The sequence below is a fragment of the Astatotilapia calliptera genome, chromosome 1 (genome assembly GCF_900246225.1).
Source record: "Astatotilapia calliptera chromosome 1, fAstCal1.2, whole genome shotgun sequence".
NCBI classification, from domain to species: Eukaryota; Metazoa; Chordata; class Actinopteri; order Cichliformes; family Cichlidae; genus Astatotilapia; species Astatotilapia calliptera.
This window is the reverse complement of record NC_039302.1, coordinates 32,307,256-32,326,558: the sequence shown is the minus strand read 5'-3', so window position 1 is coordinate 32,326,558 and position 19,303 is coordinate 32,307,256. Positions and strand designations below refer to the sequence as shown.

The 19,303-nt window shown below is 38.9% G+C and overlaps 1 protein-coding gene across 5 annotated transcripts in view; it reads left to right on the top strand.

Moving 5' to 3' along the window:
- The window catches only part of ntrk3b (neurotrophic tyrosine kinase, receptor, type 3b), a 236,105-nt gene that overhangs the window by 116,689 nt on the left and 100,113 nt on the right, over positions 1 to 19,303 (top strand). For 4 of the 5 annotated variants that reach the window (XM_026174777.1, XM_026174786.1, XM_026174770.1 and 1 more), the window contains 6 exons: positions 6,519 to 6,673; positions 7,183 to 7,325; positions 8,750 to 8,891; positions 14,737 to 15,036; positions 15,621 to 15,635; positions 18,281 to 18,324. In XM_026174777.1, the coding sequence (XP_026030562.1) occupies positions 6,519 to 6,673; positions 7,183 to 7,325; positions 8,750 to 8,891; positions 14,737 to 15,036; positions 15,621 to 15,635; positions 18,281 to 18,324 (799 nt within the window). The remainder of the gene's footprint in view (positions 1 to 6,518; positions 6,674 to 7,182; positions 7,326 to 8,749; positions 8,892 to 14,736; positions 15,037 to 15,620; positions 15,636 to 18,280; positions 18,325 to 19,303) is intronic. The other variant, XM_026174796.1, reaches the window with a different exon arrangement.

Below are 19,303 nucleotides of genomic sequence, written 5' to 3'. Positions count from 1 at the left end.
TTTTTTCCCTTTCAGTTTCCATTCTCTTCCCAAACAGTGTTTTTGTGCCCTGTAAACAACACTTTTACAAAATGGCCTGCCATGTGTTAATTTGAAAATGCTGGCTTGGTTGCGTTTTTCCAAATAGTGAGTGTCTAGGAGGGATTGGGTGGTATTAAAGTAAAAATAAGCTAATAATTTGCTTATTTTATCAGTTGTTCACTGGCATAATAAGCAACAGATTTGTTGTTAATGATTTATATTTAGATTTGTCATTCAATTTTTTTCTCTGAGCATTAAGTGTCAATATTTTGTTATTAATTTGCATTCTCTGATGTCAAAATTGTTACACATTGGTAAAGCTACGAAATTCTAATTTATTCCATCAGACTTTCTCACTTTGTGCCAGATGTTGGGTGTAAGTTTTGTGGGTTGCTAAAATGAGAGAAAGAAAATATCAATTTTCCTGTTGATGTCAGAACATGCTTAATCTGACCGAGGGGGAGGAGCTAAAACTCCATGTCGAGTGACAGAGCTACACCAAAGCTCAGTATAAACTAAATGAGGAGCGTCTGAACTGTGACTCATGTAAGGCTACTCTAATAGAACCCAAGAATGAAAATGTGCTGTGTGAAATGAGCAGAGTAATTTCCCTGTTTATTATGATGACTTAAAGCAGATAGTGTAATTATATGATACAGTAAAGTTGTAAGCAATATAGTTGCCTATTTACTCATTTGGTTGATACTTTGAAGTACTTCATTTGTTACACCAGTGAACCACTGAAGATCTTTATTACTAAAAACAGCTGGAAATAATATAAAAATGAAAATATACATTTGCTGTGGGTTGACAAAGCAGTCTCTGTCTGGTTGCTCTTTAAGCACAGTAGGCGAAGCAAGTGCAAAGAAGGCATGGATTCTGGCAGTCAAAACAACATTATTTTAAGAGGGTGTACTGGAATAGTAAGCATAGAAGTGTTCAGGCTACAGGTAGTAAAATAAGAGCTATCCATTAAAGCAAATTACAGTAATGACAGTACTATATAGATGCCAGCCTATAAAGGGGTATTGCATACATCTTTCACCACAAATACTACAATCATAAAAGCGTTTCATGAAAACAGCAGCTGAAGGATAAAAAGAATCCCAACTGAAACTGAAACTGGGAAAAACACCTTAAGCTCTTGCTCACTTGGTCCATTTTTCCTACGTTTAGCCTTCCCTGACATGTCTCTGGTGTCCCCACTCCTCTCCACGATTGCTGTGCAGGAGCTGTTGTCGATAAGCCAAAATCAGGTTTGTCTCTTGAGACAAATTATCCCTTAGTGGCTTGAAAAAGAAAATAAAAGAGTAAGGCAACGAGAGAAAAGCTGCAGGGACACTGACTGACCAGAACAGTGCAACTTTAAAGAAAAGCAATGACGAGACAAAACAGTGATTTATTTATTTGCAGCATGCCACTTTATCCATGACATAAGCAAAAGATGCAGCGTGAGAGTGATGGAAGCGGTCCAGCAGCAAACAGGAGTGTGAAGAAACGATGATGCACACTTAGCAGAGTGTGCTAAAAGCAAGTGTTCAGGGGAAAATGCTTGTTGTAAATCTGACTTTGTTTGAGTCGACTGTTCATTTTTTCGTTTTTTGACATTTATTCTCCCTGAATACTTTATACTACCCTGTGTCAAGACTTTATCCACTTTCTGCTACACAACAAGACATTTTTGCTGAGGTCAACAAACAGTGCGCTGCTGATTTGAGACCAGTTCATACAACATCTATTTACTGAACCCAATACTTTTGAATAGACGTCTGTTTGTCAGTCAACTTCTTCAAGACTATCCAATCCAATCTGATGGCATGACAGCTCGATTATCTCTTTTCCATGCTGTAATAATAACAATAATAATGACAATACTCACCACACAGTTTGATTGACAAGTGATCTATGTGAAGTGATGTGCAGAAAAACAACAGCAAAGAATGCTCTGCATGAAAATTGGAGACAAAAAATCAGAATAATGTTACCGAAAATCAATAAATAAAGGCCATTTATTATATAATAAAAGCAAAAAGCCTGCCAAACTTTTGCTTATAGTACATTACATGATACCATGATAACCAGGAGATTTAAAACTTAAAGCAAGTTTAATGTGTGTTTAATGCATGAAAGCTTAATTCATTCTAGCAGACTGTAGCTTAAGCTACATGTTGCATCCTTGTTGTTAATCCATGCAAAAGAGCATCTGTGTTGAAATCCAGTCTCATTCCACTGCTATTCTTGGCACAGCATCGTAAACATGTCAAGCACTCTTGTTTTCCTCCCTGCACTCTTTACGCATAGTTTTGCTCTACGTGAATGTCTCTGAAGTGTGAAAAATGGCAATGTATAAGAATTATCTGAGAACTGCTAAGAGCTGCTTCTCAAGTAAATTATACATACAGTTGCTTTGGTTGATTTGCTGGATACTGAGCCAAACCCCCCCCCCCCCCCTAAAAAACCAACAATACTGCATAATAACATTCACACAGCTTATGAAAAATGCTTTTCTGAGGTAACCTAGCATACTTACTTTTATTTCCATAGAAGTAGCTGTAACACTCCATCTCATATTAGATACTTCATTTAGTATACTCTAGATTCAGTATACTATGCTGTAAATTATAATGTAATTTTTCTGATATCTGGCAAAAATCACTTGAAATGACTCAAAAACTGCGTAGCTACATTTCACTAGATTCCTTAAATGAATCAACACCACCATCTTGCACACGCACCAAACAATACCAAAATGCAGTACATGAACAATACAAGGCCTTGTTAACAAAACAAACAAACAAGAAAACAAGCTTTGAGTGGCATCAACATGTTATCTTCCTCCTACTGACCAAATACTTTTTGTCGCTTGTTTTCTACTATGTAGCCAAGATACTAACCACTGAGGAGTACAGTGTTCTGTACTCGAGTGTTTGGAGGTGATGGTTACACTGCACTGTATGCAGCAGTACTCACGGTGACTTGAGCTATAACAGAGCTAGGTATGTTAGTCCTACATGTTTGCGTCCTTCCAAAGACAAAAAAAGTTTTATGGTCATTGTTTGGCATGTCTTGTAACAGTTTACCTTTTTATGGTAAAAAGGCATCCAAATGGCAATAACTGTTACCGTAAATACCCTCATACTATCCTCCACTCAGCCATTTTATTTTGTTATCAGTAAAGTGGTTTAGCTAGAAGTCAGCTAAATATTTCATTTCTTCTTGGAGACATTAACATCTGTAGCTGAAGTAAGCAAAAGCCAGTTAAACCGGTAACCCGAGCATTTATAGACTAACATCTTTGTACTGAATTGCCACAAAGCCAGGAACAACAACACCTAGTCAACCCCGGCAGCTCAGCACTGTGGTAAAAATAAGCCAAATAAGGCGATTTATTAAACACATAGGATTTAAAAACTTAAAATAATTCCTCCAGTAAAAGGAGAGGAAGCAGTGCATTCAAGCTGAGATCAAAGCATGCGAACAACAATGAAGTATATGGCTTATCATTGCTTGTGATCCACGGCTCCTCAGCTAAAGCACCTGTGTGTACATTTCCCAGAAAAACAGCCTCCGGTGGTGATCATTACCTCCTCTCTGGAGTAGCAGGGTGGATCGTTAGCCAGCTTGAAGGAAACGCCATGCTGTTAGCTCTCTATATCTGGGGTCACACTGCTGTTTGCTTTTGTTCTTTTCTAAGTCTAATCTGCTCTCCTTCAGACATGTATCAGCTTCCAGCTGTCAGTTTGCTTTCTTTTTTTTTCCTGTTGTCTTATTGCTTGTTTAGATGGGAGCACTCTAAACTCAAATGGTTCTTTGTTACTGTAGTGCACAGGCTGGGCACACATTTGAAATGCCGGGTTTCTGCTTTCCCATTTAGGTTTGACATCCCTCATTTTTCAGCTGTATCTGTACAGGCGCCGATCAGCTTTACCCAGAGGAATAGTGGGTAATGTATTGAGGTGGTGGTTCTTGTTAATAATGACCATAATTACAGTACAAGAGGGAAAGCCTCAGCCGCCCTACTCTGGTGAGCTTTGATCCCTTGTGGTTCAGCTTGCTCAGCGTTAAATGAAAACCTTTAACCTTGAAATTCTCTTCAGCACCATGATGTGGGGAGGTACCTGTCTTTCCCTAAATGTGTCCTGAAAAGAAATCCGAGCTATGGTTTGTATTACAGTTCGAATTGTGATTCTGAGGCGGTTATTGTCCTTAGAGTTTAGAATTGCCTTTATAAGCTGTTGAATTTTTCTAAAGTAATTTTGTTGGAAGAAAAGCACCATTAAATAAAACATCTTACAGTAAACGAAGATAAACATCTAAGTGAATACAATCAATTAAATTTTATTTATAATCTTCTTGGCATCTTAGTTTGAGTACTTTGTCTTATCGCTTCAGTAAGAAAGATAGATTTTCTGCTCGAGATGTTACCTGAGAGCAAACCTGCAGTGGTAAAATGTATGAATATCCTATAAGTTCCTTTTTATTGCAGTTTTTCATGTTGGAAGGGAACCAGATCAAGGCTCTTTCATAAGCATCGCAGTTTTCCAGAATGAATATATATTTGGTACTATTTTTTTAATTTTTTTTAGCTGAATATATAAGTGATAAAAATCCTGCAACTTAGAAATTGAATCAAGAAAAGACAAAAAAGGTACACCTGCAATGGTAAATGTAACCAGCAGCCATCCGTGGTAGTAGCAGGTAAATCGTAACATGTTATTAAACACCTCAACAGTGGTATTTTATAAAATACACTAAAATATTGATTTGAAATATCAGTTAATAATCAAATTAATAACTGTAATGAAAGTGACATTATTAGTTAGTAAATTTTAAGTATTTGACTTTTCTCAACAACAAAGCTTGGCAGCATTGTACAGTATTAACCTGTGGCCTTTCTCACTCTTACTTTATCACACATTGGGGAAAAATAGCCCGTCTAGCATTTTTTTTTTTTTTTTATAGGTGAAAGTATAATGATAAAAATGTCAAATATAATTATATATGTTTACTGCTAATAAGTGTTAATATTTTGAATAGGTTTTCTGCTGCTGTAATTAAAGGGAAATTGAGTTTACAGTTGGCTGGTGCGGTGGAAGGACCAGTGGGCTCAGTGAGTTAGCTGTCACATAGTGACATATAGTGATACAGTATAAGATCCAGTGGGCAGGTGATAATAACTGAGATCCACCTGTGGGAATCTATTCTCATTACTTTATACTGAGTGGTAGACATAGTCCATACATTATTCATGCTTTCTGCAATATCTTATTGACCTTTGTCAAGGGCATTTGGACAGGCATTCATCTTGACTAAATTGACCAATCACAGCTTCCAAATTGGACATATGCAAAATGCAGAGGTGGCATACTGTGTTGAATAATATGGCCCTTTGGTGCACCCGTCTGTGAGACTGAAACGTATGCAGAGTGGAACCTCGTGATACCTGTCTGACGCTAATGCAGCCTGAGACTGATAGCCGGAACACTGCTCTGACCTTTGACCTCCTCACATTTGAATCCTTCAGTACAGCCATTCGTTGTTTTTCCTCTTGTCTGCTGACTCAAATTAATTTGACTTTTACAAAACATTAGAAAAGGTACATCTGTGGTGGATATTGTTTGATCAGTCGCTATCAATTGATCTGTGATTGATGTTAATTTGCTCGCTGATTAGATTGAGATTGTGGTAAAAATGCTCCTCTCGTTTTCCTTGCATGCAGTTGTATTGCCTCAAGCCTTGTTGCTCATGCAGAGCTTGGCAGTAATGCATTTTACCTCCGGTGACAGGAACTGAAGGTTTACCATTGATTTTTAAAATGATTACTTTCTGGGATATGTATAACCCTTTCCTGCCCTACATAGATTTTTTTTTTTTACTATAACCCACAAGCACAAATAATGACTGCTAAAATTATAGTAATTCAAGTTCTCTTATGATTTTGTAGTATTTGTTTTTGGCTGCTAGTGTTTCATATCGCATGTGCAAACTTCTATCTTTATTGAATGATTTTAAAATATGTGCAACATTTGGGCTTCCTGTGCTTGCACTGCCTGACTAAAACACCTTAAACACCTCTGGTTTGTTCACACTTCTAAAAATATTTAACTTCACTCCTGAGCAGCAGGCTACCATTTTAGCACGAAGCCACTGCAGATAATTCAGTTGTACTGCTGTGATAATTACATTTGTCTGTCTGTGAGTGTCATAGTTGTAAAGTTGTGTAAGGATACATCTGTGTTTCTGTGAACTACACTTGGTGTATTTTAATATATTGGGAAGATGCATGCTATATATTCTTTGTTTCTGGTACTGCTGCTATTTTCAGTGGAAATCACATGTGAAAAAACATTAGCAACATTAGCTGCTATTTGTGTAATAATACATTTTTTGCTTTCATGTTGTTGTTAAGGCTCTTTATGTTGTTGTAATATTGCTGTAACTGCTCACCGTGTGTTTTATTCCGTCTGTTACTGATATTAATTATGCTTATTTTTAAGGCGTCTGGATGGTGTGGTGTTCGACTGCGGCTGTGACATCCGTTGGATCCAGTTGTGGCATCAAAGAGGAGAAGCAAAGCTCAACACACAGCAGTTGTACTGCAGGAATGGAGCCTCCAAGATACGACTGGAGAACATGTACATCCACAACTGTGGTAAGTGTAAGAGGAGGAGGGAAAGGTGAGATCTGTGATTAGAAAGGAGAAAAAAAAGAAAAAAGAAAGAAGAAGCAGCAGAGGAGGGGTGGTAAGAAGAGGAGTAAGGCAGAAAAAAGAAGATTGGCTGACGACAAAGCAACACGAAAGCAGGGGAAGGAAGGGAGGGGTTAAAGGTGAATTAGAGGAATGAGAAGAGAAGCAAGGAGAGTAGTTGAGACAGGAAAGGGAGGAGGTGTGACAGAGTTCAGAGGGTGAATCTGATGTGAGGAGCAGTGTGTTGATTCTGACAGAGGCTGGAGTCTCTGCAGTATTATCTCCTGGCGGTGACTCATCCCTGTGACACTGTGCAAGCGTGTGAGTGTTTGTATCTGGATGTGTGTCCCGCTGCTTCCTTTGTACTAATTTTATTACATTAATGAAAAGTGATTAATTGATTTGGTGTGAAAGTATGTAGACACCGATGGCGACAGGCGTGCAGTAACGTGTGTATACGTGTATGTTTTCAGACTTACCAGAGATCAGTGTGAGCCACAGCAGTGTTTTGGTGATGGAGGGTGACAATGTGACGGTGAGCTGTAACGGATCCGGATCACCGCTGCCTGAAGTAGACTGGACTGTCAGCGGCCTGCATTCCATCAACACACATCTGGTTAGACATGCATATATACTAAAAACAGCAAACATATTAAAGATTTTTTTTAAATTAATTACATTGCCTTACACCAACAAATGTTTTTCTTTTCGCCTGCTTTTCAAACATTGCTTCAGGCTAATATACAGTTATTAAGCTGAAATAATCCTGTTAATTCTCATTATGATAACTTCATTCTTTGAGCACAATCTAATGATTGATTTCTCCTTCACTGCTACACCTCATATTTTTTTTTGCATTGCACTAAACTGTGTTTTTACATTTTCTATACTTTAATTATTTGTGCTTGTATTGTATTTTATGCACATCGGAGCTTCAGATTCATTAATTACTTGTAACACAAAATTAGTTCAGGTATGTAGTTCACCTTGAAAGGCCTCAGTGGTAAATTGAGGTGTCAGTAAGCGCACACTCTTGTAGGATTAAGCTCTAAGACTCATTGCCCTGACAGAAGTTTCAGATAAATTTTAAGCAAATGCTGAAGAACCAAAAAAATAGGCTAAAGATAAATCATCTACAATTTTCTATATATTCTGTGTATAACAAAGAAACAGGAACAAGTTTAACAATCTGATTGGTTCACTGCTAATAATGTCTTTGCATTTAGATGATGTTGACAGGGAAACCTAAAACTGTTTACTATGTGGATAGACTTTTTGTTTTTACCAGGTCCAAGATTAACCTATGATTCTGTGATTAGATGTGCAGTAAAGGTTATCAGATTTGGGGGGAAAAAAATCAAAATTGCTCAAAACAAACAACTTTTTTGTGACAGAGAGGCCTGGGTTGAACCCACGGTGAGCCTGTTAACCGACTAATCTCGCTCCCCGAGAAAGGCCCCAGGGACGTTGCAGCAATAACGACTGCAGAGATAAACAGCAAGAAGAAAAGAACAGGAGTCTCTGAAATTGCTGTGTGACTGTATTTGTCATCTGTGTCTTTAATGCTTGCAGTGACTTTACAGATGAAAGCTACTTCAGCCTCAGGCTTGATGTTTTAGGGTAGAAGGATGCTGTTTCGGGATGAGTGAAGTGTTTGGGAGTAAGAGCCTGAACAACTAAAAGCAAGAAAGGAAGCATGATTGCTTTTCACCATTAGATTCCTAATGGTGAAAAGCAGGGTGGTAATTAGTCCAGGTACTGCAAAATTTGATAATATTGCTCTTTACATTCTTCCTGCCATGCTAGATCTATGCCAGTGAAATCAGACAGGGAAGTGATTAATTCCCACAGGTATCAAGTAGTTCTTGACTTTATTACGTTTCCTTCCACAGGAATTTAACTAATGAATAATTAACTTTCATTTTAATTAAGTAATTAAAGATTTAAAACCCACTGGTATAATGGTATTTGCTGTACAGTATATCCTTCAGGTACCTAAATGCCTCTGTTTTCTCTGTGCCTCTCATACTTTTCCCTTAGTCAAACGTATATTGGCCCAACATCCACTCTATCAACCTCACTCTTTTCAACATCAGCCGAGATGACAACAACTTCCAGCTGACCTGCATCGCAGAGAACGTGGTGGGGATGACCAATTCTTCCATCCAGCTCAATGTACAGTGTAAGTTGGACGCTTCCTGTGATTTAAATACTATTGAAACTCCGTCCAGGCACTGTAGCAGGAGATTTTTAGCCCCACTGTAAACACACTGACACATTAATTTATGCACATTTGCATTATTGCATAAAGAGAAAATTATTGCCTTAGTACTTTGCCATTCATGGTCTATATTAATGCTGCCCATATTAAGTGAAGGTAAGTATGTTGTAATAAAATAGTTACCTATTATGACTAATTAGTTTGACTAATATCATAATCTGCATGGCTGTTTATGTTTAATATCATCGAGGTTAATGGTGGGACATTAAGAATCACAACTGCATTCAGTTTTTATTTAAAAAAGATGAATATACTGTGTGCACACTGTGGAAAAATATTACCAGTAAACAATGACAACAAGAACATAGAGCAATTAAGAAAAAAAGAAGCATAAGGGCTGTTTTAATTCTTTTTTAAGCCTTTGCTTTCAATTTGCAGTGATTTTATGTCAAATGTTAAGGAAAATGTGTTGCTACAGTGAAAAGACATGCTGATTTTCTTTTACGCTGACTAATTTTCATTTTCAGTTATTAAGATCTGTAGCCAGATCATTTAACTGAAACAAATGCTAAAGGCTTGAAGTTTTGTCCAAAAATTGGAGGTGTTCAGGTTCTCACTGTGTTCGGATCTAAGCCAAATGTAGAAGTATTCTGTAAAGCATGGCCTCTTCTCTTAGGAAATCAAATCTACCCTGTAAGTTGACAGGTCACCTAACTCTGCCAGAATTTCTGCCTGATTGGTTATTGTTTTCACTACAGTTTAAATGGGGTCACAACATCTGATTAACTCCTGATCCAATCAATGATCTGCCTCCCATATTTCGCATATTAGGAACGACACATGCATGGGGTAACAGGCAGTGCTGCTATAATCTTTCTTTGGGCAAATCTTAATACAACACTGCAACAAACCCATTCTGTACACCTGCGAGAGACAGCGGTGCAATCTCAATAAGCAGATATCTGCATATGAATATACAGAATCTGTAGGCAAGGTGTAAAAAATAGTACCTTAAGCTTCCTTGTTTATGTTTTTAGTCCACTAGTCTGAGTAATTTTGACCAATAACACTTGAGTAGAGGGTTTGTATGCCGTTAAACAGTCTGTGTGGAGAGCAGAAGAGGAATTGCATTTGCGGGAAAAAAATAGTCTAACCATAATCAGCTTTATGCTTTTTCAGAAATGCATATGGTTGTAAATATCAAGGATTAGCAGATAATTAAAATCCGTAAAGTCAGTCAACATACAGAATATAAGTTGTAATGCAAAGAACCATGAATCAAATGCTGGAATCCAGATAATTTCTCTACATAGAGATAACATGTCAGTACTAGATGAAAACATGGTATAAGAGCCTTCAACCTTTTTGGCAGCTAACTTTAACCTGCTAAAGTTTTGACAGCGTTTCACAGTTTTTGATTGTTTTTGTTACTGTGGCAGCATGCTAACTCTCCATAATCAGCTGTCAAGACAAAGAGCGTCCGATGAGAATGGGGATGTTGAAAAGCAAACTAAAATGGAAAAAATTTGTTATATGATCTTCAGGGGAACATGAATGTCAGTTGTCAGTTTCTAAGAAATCAGAATGTAAGTTCCATCTGAAGATTGCAGAAGATGAAAGATTTGGGAAATATCATATTCAGCAGTACTCTTTTTGTACAAAAAATTATTATCATCCCTCCAGCAGTCAATGAGATATTTTCGTGTGGACACAAGTGGTGAGCCCAAAGCCATGCTGCTAGCATGGCTGAAAAAAATGTTAATCTATCATGTTGTTTGCTCAGTTAGAGGGAAACAACCCCAATTAACCCAGCTATAACAGGAATACTTAACACTTGACTGAAGTCACCATAACATTTATATTGTGTCCCTCAGTAGTTGTTTCTTGGTTATTAAATCTTATTTCCTCACTTGTCATGGATCTTCTAACCAAGACTCAGATGCTTAAAATTTGGAATTATGTTGCTCTGTTGTTGAAGACATTAATCAGTAAAGCCTGCTGGTTTAGTGATTACTTGGAATGAAATCTTGTTACCTACCACTGTGCAAGTGGTTTATCTACACTGGAGGCCATCAGCTTGTCTGGGGACTGTCATGGTTTGGTAAAAATCTGCGAGATTTGGTGCAATTAATAATCCAGTTTACTAAAAGATAGAAAATTTCAAAGTATCAGCGATAAAATGGCATTTGAACTGTTTGCAGCTTTATTGCAGAAACTTTATAGCACATAATAGTCGATGTGATAGCAAATTCTGTGCCAGTCCTAAAATTGTAGCGACTAATAAGTGTATAGCACATGTAATACTGCTCTTGTTATCTTTTTTAAGACATAATGAATAAATGTAAGCATTAAATGTATATGTATGCAGTAAATGTATGTAATATGAGCCTATACATTTTGAAAAAGGAGTTCCTTAGCCGAACACTGTGGATTAATAAAAATGCAAAGATATGTGGAATTGTTCTGATGCTCAATCAGCCAAAACGCAAAAATATAATAAATTGCTCTATAAAATACCTCATTTTAATTAAAACTTTAAATCAAGTGTGGGCAGTATGAATGCTTGAAGCCAAGAATTCTTGGTGGTTTTTTTGTGCATAAAATGTCTTTCATGGCAGCTTTGATGGGCTTATGTTGGGGACAGAATATATCATGTATTAATGACACTGACTGTCTGAGAGAATAATTTAAAACAGGGGGGAAAAAAACTTCTTTATCAAGCAGAACAGCCAAATTATGCAGGTACATTTAGAATGCAATGAGGTGTTGCACAGCTACAAACCAAGTGAAATTGATGTAGCTAATTAGCAAGAATGTACCCTCCAGCCCACATGAAAGCTCTGCCTTGATCTGAGTGGAAAGAAAAGGAGAAAGGAGTCTCACCCTCAGCTATGATAAAGCAATGATTTGGTAACCACTCCAACGTATTTCTAATATCCCAACCATGAGTTACAGTATATACTTGAGCTCTTACATAAGTTTACCCAGTGGATTGGCCCCGGGCAGATTTGGGACAGTGTATTCAAAGCCAGTATTAATCAAAGGTGCCTGACATCCTTCTCTTTGTAGCAAGCCTCCTCTTGTAGAACTCAATCTATTGTAGCTGTTTGCGATGCATCATGCTACAGGACAGGGGAGATTTGTCACCAATTCAAACACTCCCTACTGGAGCAGAGCTTGCTAAGGACCATGCTAGAATGACAGATTGACTTTGTACCATGTAGTCTTCAGGGTTTCCTCCACATGGACAGTCTATGGATGTACATCCCCAGGCTTTTTTTTTCTCTCCTGTTGACACTCTGCTGGTGCTGCAAATTAACTTATTAATTTTTCACCACATGCTCTGATGGTAATTACATTTCCTCCCCTGTGCAGCCTATTGTCTCTGGAAATGTCATAAAATAGCTTAAACTGCTTCTCTGATTAGGGAGTAATCTGATTGACAGCGAAATTACCAGCCGTCAAGTGACATTCTCTGCATTCAAAGATGAGTTCCCTATTTTAGTGAAACCGTAATTAAACACAATGCAAATTCTGCAGGCACATTGTTCTTTTGCTGTGTGGAACAATAGCTGCTCTACAGCAGCGTGGACTCACATGTTTTCCTCCTTTAGTGCCGTAGCCAAAGTGTAGCTCTCTATTAAGAGTATGGCACTAATTTACACCTGTATTAGTAGCTCTGCTCCCTCATTAGCTGTACAGGTAGAGCAGGGCGTAATCTCTAATTAAGGATAATTAATGGGGAAATTATGTGATTGAATCCCTGCTGTGACTCTACATGTACAGGTGCTGCTTCTAACAGGTTAAACTTAATCGCAATGGGCTTTAGCCCCGGGGAATATGAAGCAATATCTGTCCCACGAAGCTGTTGCCTCCCCTGTCACCGCCAGCCACGATGTCGTATCTGTAGTTAGGCTGGAACATGGCATTTGAAATACACCACCAGTGTTACCACTAGATAACATTACAACTAGCCTTGTATTCAATGTTCTTGCTGATCAAACGCATGTAGTTATCAAAGCTTGTCATCTGTATGAGCACCACGAGGACACCATGTAGTTATAGACTGCTATGTGGCACAGTAATGACTTATATTGTATTGACCGAGACTGAGCTGACAGCCGAGCTGAGGGGAAAATGGATCAGTCACTAACTGTCCATCAACAAGAAAATTTCTTTTTCTTCCTCTCTGTCTGTTTTTTTCTCTCTTTAGGCTGTATAGTTCTATAGACACCCTCACTCCTTCCTCCTCCTCCTCCTCTGTTTCTTTACTGTCATCTGTTCTCTTTTCTTGTTGCACTCAAAATCACAGCTCTGCACACGCCCCCACACCATCCCATTCGCACATACACAAGCCGTAGCCTTTAGTTCAGTTGAATGACTTCATTGTCACTATTGTCTGTCACCAAAGCAATTTTTTTTAAATGACGGCTTTCACACACCAATAAATAGTTTGTTCAAGTCTTTAAAGGGCGATCATTTGGATTGAAAACATGAGCTATCAGTGACAGAGCTGAAAGTGACAGTAACTTTTATTATCAGCTTATCTGGCAGGCATTTCAAATTAATTAGTCACAGTGTATTACTGCTAATAATTAAGCATGATTGCAGTGCTTACAATTACAGCTGTGTTACGCTCAAATGCGTTTTTAGCTCTTCCAAAATCATCACTGGATGGCCAACCATCACAGAGATGCAGACAAAGTATTACTACGTGGATATAGATAAGACTCAGTCTCTCTTGGAACGGATCCATAGTGTTGACCTCAGTGTTGCACATGAAAAATAGCAGAAATGATTGTGTAAGAAATAAGAAAGAGAGAAAAGTTTCAACCCATGCCTACTTTCTCACCTTCGCACAGCTGGCCAGTCAAGGCATGAAGTGGGTGTGAAAGCCAGATTGACCGTCTTAGAAAGCTACAAGAATTGACGCTATTTCTGACACTAGGAGAGTGTCGGGGTAGGGAATTTCTGGAACATGTTGACAATCTGACAAGCAGCTCTCTTTTGCAATCACTTTCTTTGATCGCAGTGACAAACTGCTCACTCTCGGTTGTGAAACTGCAGGTGGAGACTCACTGGTGAGGCTGAATGACCGCGTTAAATCATACCTGCAACCCTGATCTAATTGAATAAATAGGTTTATCAATGATATCACGAACGCGTGTGCGTATGAGCGGTGGAGGTGACAGAGAGGCACTGCCAGGTAATACTGACTGCCAAATATTTCCTTTTAATTCTGTAGTAGCAAAATTCACTCATTACGTAGACAAATCAGTGGGTGAATTGTTTATGAAATGTATCTGATGATATTAAAGTGACAAAGTGCCTCTCAGCTTGGCGGCATTGTTGATTCAGAGGTGTGTTGCTGCATGTCAGGAAAGAGGAGCTCTGTGCTTGTTTAAGCAGAGGAAATTTTTCAGTTTATATCAAGCCCGAAGAGACCTTCTATATATTTCGTTCTTCACCCAATCCAATGTACTTCTGCAACATGCAGCACCCAGTAAAAGGCTCATTGCCACTCCCAGGAAAGAAACCTGCCTGTAAATGTCATTGTTCCCCAGAACAAGCCTGCGCTGTTTGGTATGCTGCTGTTTTTTTTTACGGTTATTCAGAGAATTAGTACAGGTTTTCACCACCCCAAGGGCTGTGGAAATTTCTCAGCACATAGGGCTTGTATTATGTCAAACACCAAACAGGCAGACTGATGAGGATTTTAATAAGCAAATAACTTTTGATCTGCTCCTTCATGTGTGAATGTGTAGGTATGCGTTCATTGTTTCAAATGTCTCCTTTCCCACTGCAGTTCCTCCAGTCATCCTGAGACTGGCTGAGCCTGAGCAGCGGCTTGATACCTGCATTGAATTCACGGTTCGGGGTTACCCCAAGCCCGAGCTGCGCTGGTTCCACAAACAGAAGGAAATTATTAAAAATGACTACATCCGGACTGAAATGGACTCCTACCAGGACTATCTCGAGGGCTGTCTGACCTTCCAGAACCCAACTCACATCAACAATGGCAACTATACCCTGGAGGCCAGCAACGCTCTGGGAACGGTCACCAAGACGGTGTATGGTCACTTCCTCGAGAACCCCGATGAGCCAGGTGAATGGATAACAACTTTTTATAGACATTTCATTCTAGGTGGCAAGTGATGTGCATTTGGCAGCACTGATAGTGAACGCATGGGAAAAAGGCCTTTATACAAATGATAGTAGCGCTCAGTGTTTGTGCATTGCCTTTCTTCATTCCTCTGCATTTAAATAAGAATCAAAGAGGAAAGAATAAAATGCTGCCAAGTAACTCTCTGATTCCCATAAGAGCTGGCTCGGCCCACTTTTTGGGAGTGAGCATCACTGTTGGATTGCTTTTCTTTTTTAACTACCTGTTGTATGACTCACAGGTTGCGTCGCTGTTGGAAATTCTGTCGGGAGCATTTACTTTTTTATTAAAATCTTCCTTCACAGGGCACAGGTTGCACGGTTGATCCCTGCTGGTTTTACAGCCGCCAGGGTTCATCCACAGTTCAGTCAGGTAGATTGTTCACTTGCGGTTCGTGCTGAGTTCACAGGGAGGGGGCCTAAGCCCACAAAGACTGGCAAATTTCTCCTTATGGTCAATATTGCAAGGTTAATACCTTGTGTCAATTTATTGACATAGCGTGACTTTTTCTGTCTTCTCTTTTGCAGACCTGGTGGAAGAAGGTGAGTGTGTCTATTTTCAAATGTAAGCCTGTCAAATTTTTGTTCAGCTTTGTTTTTTTCCTGTTTGTTTGGTAAATGTGCGCACACACACACACTACTTGTGTTTGACGAGCACAACTGACTCGGTAACAGTGGAGAAATTTGTTCACTTTGTGTTGCTATTCAGTTTTCTGATTGTGTTGTTAATGTCAGATGGCATTATCATCTTCCTTATTTAAATCATGGATCCCAGACAAAAAAAATCCAATTTCATTTTACATGGTTAATGATCACTCTATACACTAAACAAATACGTTATTCTTTACATACCCATGTCTTATGTTACTGTTAGTTGGGTCTCTAAACCAGGACAGCTGTCTCTCAGTGGTTCATGCCATCAAATTTCAGCAGACACTTCTCTGCCTTTTTTTATTACAGGAAATTGGGAATGTAGGAGAAAAACCAAAGCTTCCTCTGAAATATCAAATTTCCAAACATTACATGCACTGTCATAGTGAGTTTTTCTGCTCATTGGGGCCAGATTTACCACTTTATCAGTAGGAAATGCTGCAAAACTTATGAAAACAGAGTTAAAAGTCCAAAATCTATACCCTCCTTCACATTTTTCAAAGCTGTCCAGTGGACCGGATTGGAGTCTCTACCAGGCTGATTCTGGCCCACAAGCCTTATGTTTGATAACCCTGTTCTAGACCTTTCCTCCCATAGTAGAAAACAGTTTGGGGCATGAAAACCAGAAAATAACAATAAAAACATTTGTAATAGGCACACTTCAGTAAGTAAAAAAAGGATAGTCTTATAGATAATTCAGTTTTTAAAAAATAACCAGCAACAGTGTAAGCAGGTGAATTTCCAACCCTGTTAGCTGTTGATGTGCGATTGTTTGGGAAGCAGTGTAGTGTAAATGCAGTCATATTGCTGGAACAATGGTTTCGGCCCACTCTCGCTGCATCATAAATCTCCGATGTGCGATGTGCTGCCTGGCCTCAGGCTGTTGTGGCCGTCTCACTGTTAAACAAAGTGGGCTCGCCTGATCTCTGACCTTCATCAGCATCTTCTTCCATCTCCATATGAGGCCATTCTTTCTAATCAGGAATGTATTATAAAGCTGCAGCATGGCCAGAGATGGAGACGGATGGATGCTGACCCTGCGGCGAGCTGCATGAGGCAGGCGGCGACATCGCGTTGCTATACATGCACACAGTCACGCAGCTTCTGGGAGTGAGGCAGGTGAGGGAGAGGTGTTTAGAGTGTGAAACATTATGGCAGCAGAGCGCGAGGGAGTTCAGCCATACAAGAGAGACTGACAGGCTGGCTGATACTAACAGTGATGAGGAGAGAGGAGGGCAGAGGGAGGAGAGGAGAGAGGGATGAAGGCTTGGAGGGAGATGGTAGTTAGGACACACACACTCGCACTTCAGTGTGTCTGAGCCAGTAGCAGCCAGTCTACCATGTGGCCATTAATTTGCCCACAATTACTCTCTGATGTCCTGGCTGGAAGCCTCAGACTAGAGCACAAGTTCATTTCATTTCATGGCTCTGTCTCATGACACTCTCTATGCCAAACTCTTGTGTGTATAGGTGCAACATCTAGTATTTAAACATGAAGAAATTAGTCCTGCTGACCGCGGATTTCTGCAGCTTGAGCTGAGTACAACAGAAAATTGACATCCTGTGCAGCTATATAATTTTTGTGCCTTTTTCAGCTGATTTCATTTTACCTGATTTAATATTTGTCAGTCAATATTGTGTTACCTTCTTTTGATTTTTTTCTGCTTGTATAATTGTGTATAATTGCTAAGCAGCTTGTTGTAATTATTCTGTATTTCGTATGTGCAAGCACGACCATGTCTTTGTTCAACTGTTCTAAAAACTCACAATGTCTTTTTGTTACTTTTTATGTGAGACTTGAGTCTGACTGGATGGCAAATTTCAGGCTTTGGTAGGAAACTTGTGACAGGTGTCAGATTTGAATATGCATTTGTTCCTCTACAGACTTTTAACTCAACACCACAAAATTTATATTAAAAAAAACCACACACACACTCTGGTCGCCGACATTGTCTCTAGCAATGTTTGATGGATCAAACAAGTGAAGGCGACACGCTTCATGCTTGTGTCAAAATGCTTCTAAAAGAAGGGCAAAGTCTGTTTATGTTTTGAGGCACAACATTTGTACACTATTTATTTCCAGCAGCTTATGTTAAACACACACACAAATGAGAAAACTGCAAATGGATATTTTCAGCTGGCAGTGAGACCCATCTGAAAACATTAATCACACCATTTGGCTTCATGGAGATACTGAAAATATGCTCTCAATTATATATACTAGAGAGCACATCAGGTCACCTAATTCGAGTCTGTTAGGCTGTGCTTTAACCCGTGTAAATGTTTCGCCTATTTAGTGTGATAACGGGTGCATAAACAGGTTCATGCAGTGGAATAACACCACTGCAGATTAAAAAAAACTGCTTATTCTTTTTTATCCGCTGTTTTGTACTTTTTTTCCCTGAGAATACACAGTATGAAGTGTAAAATCATTATACATATTTACTTTAAAAGGACTGTTGCAGTAAACTGCAGTCATTAGAGTGTTTTTTCCTACCACAGCCACTGATGTCTGCTTTTGTGCTTCTGTGTTGCAGTTACGCCGCCACATCCAAGACCACCAGAAGAAGATACATTTGGGGTGAGTTTTCTCCTTAATGATGTTGATGAAACAGCTGCTAAAGATGGGGCCCCTGGTCTCAGCAGAAAGCTGATGTGTGTTTCAACACAAGCATAAACTACTTTTTATTTGTCAAAGACCCCTTGCAGGGCTATTTGCTTGCCTTGACATGCAGCGCTGAGCTTCAAAGGCTACAACACAGCAAACAATGTTACAGTCAGAGTTATATGTTTGGACTTTAATGATGCTGATGATGGTATCCTGCAGTGGATGATGCTGTTTTGAAATGTTATTTAACGTGGGGGATTTTGTACAGTTTCTGAAACCAGTGCTGGTGAGTTATTCCACTGGATTTCAATAATGTGCTTTTAATAGACTTTTTTAATAGCACACATGTTGACATGTGCTAGCAGAAACTCCAATAACATCAATAATGGCTGCTGTTATTGAGGTGGAAAGTTTCCGGGACTTGTACATCCATGCTTCCCTGTCATATCCTAATGGAAGCGACACACTGTTAGCGGTAATTATGCCCGTGCCTTTCCTACAATGGCCAGCTCAAATATCTGTAATCAAAAAAACCCTGCAGTAACATCACTGCGTCTCTGCTGCTACATCTGCTTGCTGCCAAATTTGCCACTGATGGTGTTTTAGAATTTTTGCTTAGGGAAAATTAATAAAACTAGAAAAATATGTGGTCCCTAGCTTTAGTCCTAATGTTACAGTTATAGCTTTACTACAGAGGCACATACCATCCACAGAAATACCCTCTGATTTATTTTTTTTTTGCTCTACTTGCTTAAGTTGCTCTTTCATTAAATATAAATACAAGACAGAATTGCAATTCCTACAACTTTACAGCTATCAACAGTTTTGGTCACTGTAGATAGTTTCTTCTGTCATAACAACTACATGGGGGTGAAATTTGTTATAGCTCGCCCTTTCACATTTTAGTAATATTTTTTATTCAGATTATTGTCATTATTGTTCTTTTTAGTAA